This window comes from Akebia trifoliata, chromosome 8 (genome assembly GCF_017979445.1).
Source record: "Akebia trifoliata isolate Shusen 1 chromosome 8, ASM1797944v1, whole genome shotgun sequence".
Classification (NCBI taxonomy): Eukaryota; Viridiplantae; Streptophyta; class Magnoliopsida; order Ranunculales; family Lardizabalaceae; genus Akebia; species Akebia trifoliata.
In genome coordinates, this window is record NC_141382.1 from 34,658,452 (window position 1) to 34,665,329 (window position 6,878).

The 6,878-nt window shown below is 34.5% G+C and overlaps 1 protein-coding gene across 1 annotated transcript; it reads left to right on the forward strand.

Annotated features, from left to right (window-relative positions):
- The first annotated feature begins 1,880 nt into the window (after positions 1-1,880).
- On the forward strand, positions 1,881-5,279 carry LOC147396591 (Transmembrane amino acid transporter family protein). The gene is made up of 3 exons (XM_086450147.1): positions 1,881-2,378; positions 3,495-4,102; positions 4,740-5,279. Exons 1-3 carry the CDS (start codon positions 2,096-2,098, stop codon positions 5,277-5,279), a joined length of 1,431 nt encoding a protein of 476 aa, XP_086306273.1. The 5' UTR covers positions 1,881-2,095.
- Positions 5,280-6,878: the final 1,599 nt, after the last annotated feature.

The window sequence follows — 6,878 nt, forward strand, 5'->3', positions numbered from 1 at the left end:
TTACGCGCAATATGTCAACCAACTGAGCTACGTAAGTACATATCCAAATCCAAACAAACTGCTTATGAGTTTTATTTTAGTGTATATATACCGAAAAAAAAAAAAAAGAATATATGGTGAGAATCCTAAGTGAAGGATCATGGAGGCCGAATTAATTTGGATGATATTCTAGTTGGCAGGAACAAAAGTAGAAGAATCCGTAAAAGAGCACTATACTACTACTTTTAGTTTTTTATTATTTATTATTCAATATTTTCATGGTATTTAATAACTTTAATTTTAAAACTCGAAAGCTAACTAAACTCGGATGTCCCATCAGTAAAATTAATTTGATGACACATGTCCTCTTGGGTGAGTAAATAAAATATGAGTCGTGCTGGGGTGACACAGGATTTACTGTGATTCTCACAATTCTGACGTGAAGATGCATACATAATCATACATCTATGGTATTGCGAGGAAACACATCTATGGTTATGTGCACATCCCACGTCATATTTGTGAGAATCGCAGTAAATATATTCGAGCATTTTCCATTAAATATATATTAATGATAAGAAGTAATTTTAAAATTTAAAAAACATTAGAAAACTTAGATATAACACATACGACTTGGACGATATTCCAATCTGAATTGGTGAGTTTTCAAGTGGGCATGATAAATCTTAGAGTTTGTTTATCGAATCATGCATCTCCAAATTCCATCAAATTGGGTTGTCTCAGCCGAGTTTTAAAAATAAAAACTCCACTCGGATTCCCATTCAAAAAATTGAGTCCGACTTGATCAATTCAAATCAAATAAAAATATGTTAATTTAGAAATACATAATATATTAAATAAATTAAAATATAATTTTGTTCTCCAAAGTAATATACTTAACCCAGCCAATTTTACAAATTAACTGGAAGAGTTTGTTCCATCGGTTTTGGGCGGAGACCTTAAATAACGATCGATTCAAGTGAACTTGACTGAAAACCGATGAATTTTAAAAGAGTCGTGATTTTCTTATGGCCCCTTTGTCACACGCCCCGTGATGTGATGTGGCATGGGTTAGAACTATATATATTTTTTCTTTTGGGATACATATTTGTACATCCCCATAAATATGTGCTGGTGTATCTTGAGAAAAAGTATTTACGATTCTAGCACATGCCATGTCTAGGGCATATGGGGATCATGATATGTGTACATGGGCAAGTACCAAAGAACCTTTAGTAGCCTCTACTTTTAAATCCCTCATTTCTGTGAGGTATAATATCTTTATTGCTCCATAAGGGAAAATTATGTTCACTTCATATTTCTATTAACAGGTTTATTGTCGGATAACATTTTCTTCTTGTAGTAGGAAAAAAAAAAAAAATGAGAGTTGCTATTGACACCCCAACTTTTACTTGTTACATCCCAATTTTTTAAATTATATATCACACACCTATTAAAGATTAAATCACACTCTTCAAATATTATTACAAAGGTTTAATTGGCTCAAATTATAATCTCATTATCTCAACAGTATAACACTCGTTCAAATAATTTCAGTAGTTGTTTACAGTTATGATTAGAATAAAATACGAAACCTAAGAAAACTAGAAACCTAGCAAAAAAGAAAAGAGAGAGAGAGATTCTATTAGCACCCCAACTTTTACTTAATCTCCATCATTAATCTTTATTTTTAAATAGGGTGTAATAAGTAAAAATTGGGGTGCCAATAGCAGCTTTCAAAATAAATTGTTAGAAAAAACCCTGGAAAGAGAGCATAGAATATAGACAAGAGAACAAGTATACGTGAAGCCAACTTCTTCCTTTCACTACTATGCACACCAACTTGAATGTCACCTCACATTATTTTTACTTTATAACTGAAACCCACTTTCTCAATTTGACAACTTCCCAAGCAAATTTTTTTTGGCTGCAACATAGCTTCGAACTACCACCGCACATTTACTTCATACAACCCATTTTAGATTCTAAGCTCATTCATCACCTTTGCCTATATATACACAATAACCATTTTCTTTTCTTAGCAAAGTGAAGTAAAGTATCTTACTGGGTCCGGTTGATTGGGTTTTAATTTATCAACCAACGATCCACCGATAAAATGTCAGGTGGGAACTGGAATAAGTTGATCGAGAGGTTATCATCGTGTTTGATGTCATACCGTCAGTCTCATCGGAATCAGGTTATTAGTGAGACAGTTCATGGTGGAGAATTAGCAGTGAAATGGTCTAGTTGTGATAATTGTGTGGAGGAGAATAAGGTGTGCAAGTGTGAGGCTGGAAAGAAGGATGAAAAGTTAAAGATCAAAGATGGTGGTCAGCAACATATGAATAACAACAGCTCTTTTGCTCATTCTGTTATCAACATGGCTGGAATGCTTATTGGTAAATATTTTCTCCTTATGTTCATATTTTATGCCCAAACTTGGTAGGGATTTATGCTTAGTGAGCATGGCAATGATTGGGTGATTGTGAATGTGTGAAAAAATTGTTTTATATATTATACATGAAAATATGTTATCATGCATTGATATTCAACAATCTGTTCTTTTGCTCAAAAAATATTTTGAAAACTTATAATATATTTTTAATTTTTTACCCTTATTTTCTATTTTTTTTATTATTTTATATTTTATCATTATTTCTCTTCTTTCAAAAATTTCCCTTGCTGTTTAAATCCGTACTCTGATTTGATAAAAATCATTATATCTCATATTTTTAAAACTAGAATAAATATATTTTAAAAGATTAATGCTGGAATGACCTCAGAGGGGGACACACACGGGACATTTTGACGTGGTAGCGCGCGCTTGCCCATAGATGTATTTTCTCCGAGATATGGGTAAAATGCATTTATAGACATGCACGCGCCATCACATCAAGGTGTCCCACGTGTATCCCCCACTGAGGTCACTCTAGCACGACTCATTTTAAAATTGTAAAATATTAAGATTTTATTGAGTCACCTGCCTCAATAACCAAGGAAATGACTCAATTCAAGTCTCGTCAAATTTGGAGTTTTAAAACATTGGTCTCAACATACAAAGAAAGTGAGAAGCACTTTATAGAAGAATTGCAAATTTTAAACTTTTTACCCCTTTAGTGTTGCCTTTGTAAGTAGTAAGAAGGATAATTCACTAAATAACATTTGTGGCATAGCTAAAAAAAGAGAGAAAGAGATAGGTCTCAGGAAATTGACTTATCAACTTGGCCAATTCAACTAAAAAAAGCACTTAGTTTTGTCTGAAACATGATTGAGTTATTTGGCTTTATATAATCTTTTTTTGGAAAAAAAGAACAAAAATTTTGATTTATTTTAAAATATAAAAATAATTTTAAATTAATGTCTTTTTATATGACTCATCCGAGTCAACTAACGAGTTTTTTAGTTGACTCCACTCAATGGGTCATGTCAAATTTTCTGAGTTCTAAAATTATGCTTCTAATGGAAGAGCAATGGTCAATCTGTGGTTCTAAAAAGTTTGTGATGTTTTATTACAGGTCTTGGGCAATTATCAACTCCCTATGCCCTAGAGAATGGTGGATGGTCATCTGCATTCCTCCTTGTAGGACTCGGGATAATATGTGCATACACTTCACATCTACTTGGAAAATGTCTCAAAGACAATAACAACTCTTCAAACTATTCAGACATTGGACAACATGCATTTGGGATCAAAGGAAGAGTTATAGCTACTACTTTCATCTATTTGGAGATCTTCATGGCCCTTGTTTCCTACACCATATCTCTTAGTGATAACTTGTCCACAGTTTTTGCTGGTACACACCTTAATGTTCCATGGATGCATCTCTCTACATCACAGATACTTACGGTGATGGCTGTTTTAGTAGCATTGCCTAGTCTTTGGCTCAGAGATCTGTCTTCAATTTCGTTCCTTTCGATTGCGGGAATTCTCATGTCACTTCTCATCTTTATAACTGTTGGATGCACTGCAGCTTTTGGTGGTGTTATGGCTAACCATACCATTCCTGTGCTTCATTTACATAAGATTCCTGCTATTTCTGGTCTTTATATCTTCAGCTTTGCTGGTCATATTGTGTTCCCTAACATTTACAAAGCTATGGAGGACCCTTCTAAGTTCACCAAGGTAATTTCTTTTACTAACCCCCTCACCCTCACAAACCCACCAAAAGAAAGGATATATAGATTTGGGAGTAAAGGAACACAATTCATCAAAGCTCTTCTTTCTTTCTTGTTTTTCTTACGGGTAAGCTCGACATGGAACTATGATGTCAAAGTTGCACTAGAACATGTCAACAAACTGATATATATATATATATATATATATATATATATATATATATATATATATATAGGGACATGTTCAGGGGACATCTAAAGCTGACAATTATTTTTACATAACCACCCAGATGCTGTCCATTTTTCCAATGTTTTCTACACCACCACCAGATGCTGTTGGATCTTGTAAAATGGATGGCATCCGAGAGATGTAAAAATAATCGTCACCTGTAGATGTCCCTTGAACGAGACCTATATATAGGAACAGGATCAAGATCCAACATTTTATCCAATGTGTTGTGTAAACTGGTGTTAGAAGTTTCGGAATGGGATGATTTTTGGTGAGGAAGATCTCTATGCTGAAGGGATCATCCTCTCCAACTCCAGTTTACAAGTTGAAGAATCATCCACCGTCAATTATTTTAAAGCACTTTTGATGGGGTTAGAAGTTTCCTAATCACATAATTTTTTGTTCCCTTTTTCAGGTATCGATTGTGAGCTTCATCCTTGTTACAATCCTATACACCACTCTCGCCTTCATGGGAGCCAAGTTGTTTGGGCCCGAAGTGAACTCCCAGATTACCCTCAGCATGCCTCGACACCTCATTGTTACAAAGATTGCGCTATGGGCAACTGTGCTGACACCTATGACCAAATATGCACTCGAATTCGCACCGATAGCAATGCAACTAGAGCATGTTCTTCCTTGTTCCATGGGTACCAGGATGAGGATGTTCATAAGGGGTAGTGTAGGGTCCTTGCTACTCATTGGGATCCTAGGATTAGCTCTCTCAATCCCATATTTTGAACATGTTCTTGGCCTAACTGGCTCCCTTGTTAGTATTAGCATTTCCATTACATTCCCTTGTGCCTTCTACCTCAAAATCTATTGGTCTCGGTTATCAAAACCTATTTTAGCACTCAATTTGATCCTCATAGCTTTTGGCTGTCTTTCTGGGATTTTAGGAACCATTTCATCTTCGAAGTCACTTATGAAAAGCATACAAAGAGGCCACACACCTTGAGAAATAAGAACAGATTTGAGTCTTCCTTTTGTTTCTCCTAAGAAGACCAAGCCATTAGATGCAAGTGAAACTATAATAACATAGAGGAGGATGAAGAGTTATATATATGTGGGTTGTAGAGATGAAAACAAGTTCATGTTTGTTAATGAAAATGGTTTTGGTCCATGATATTATATCAAATGGCTGGACTTTTCTTATTACCAAGATACCTGGCTTATACAAAGATATGCACGCACTCACAGATACACTTACACACACTTCACACTTATAGTGGGCCTTAGAAGAGTCAAAAGGTTTGGGCTTCTTTGGCTATTTAGTTCGAGCAATGGTGTATTTGTTCTTTCTAGTGATTAAATTCAAACTCTCTATTTATATTCCGACCTATAGGGCTAACATGGACAACATTTCGGATGATTAAACTTTACGTTTAACGTGATTTGTGGAAACAAATTAGTAATTAGTCGATTCTTGCAATACTATGCAAAAAAGTTGATGGTTTAAATGAAAAGTACAAAATTTTCAATTTCTAGTCAACTTTTTTAATGAGGTTAAGAATGTAAGAGTAGATTGTTGCAAGGACATTCTTTTTACTGTCCAAGGGGATTTTCCAACATGAGATTCATGTGCGCCCTACAAGAAAAAGATCAAATACGGAGTACAAATATGAAGTGAAGATTAATACACGTATAAACTTATGGGAAAGCATATAAAGATCACGTAGAAACAAATTCAAGAAATCATCATCACCAAAGTCTTATCCCAAAGATTTGGATTTGTCTAAATGAATCTTGTTCCTCTATTCCACTTTCTGCTAAGGCCACAAATTTTGTTATTGAAAGAGCGTTCATATCTGCTTTCACTATATCTAACCACATTCTTTTGGGTCTTCCTCCTATTTTCTTTTAACCTTCAACTAGAAAAATTCTTCTAAGGGGTTGTGTTGGACTTTCATTGAAGATGCCACCTTAGTAACTTCGTAAATTTTATGTTGTAATGGTACAAACATAGGATTGAAACCCCACCCTCATGCTTTAACCTATATAAAAAAAAAGTTTGTAATTCATTGAACATGCCAAAACAATCAAAATCAACTTTCTCTTAGTTTATTGCTTAAGAGCCGCTCATGCATGCCTTGAATGCGTTCATTTCTAATTTTCAACATTCCCAATCTTTTCACTCATCTATCTCAAAATCCTCATCTCCATTATGCTCAATTTATTAACAAAATGGTTCTTAACCCCTTAACATTCAATTTGATAAAGCATAGTTGGTTTATAACATCTAATAAAAATTTCTTTTTAAGTTGATTGGAATGTGTATGTCACATAGCATACCTCCACTTTGACCTCCTAGTTATGATGGATTCTATGGGTAACACGTTCCTTAAGCTCTCCATCATTCTCCTAGGTGTTGTACTAAATTTACACTCCACATACTTGGTTATACCTATTCTAAAGCCTTTGTACTCCAACTCCTCTTTTCATAATTCAAATTTTGTGTCAAGTCCCTCTCTGGTCTCTCAACTAATGAAACATACAACAGGGTACATTCTTTTGAACATGAACAAATACTACATCTATAACTAGACTATTAGAACAA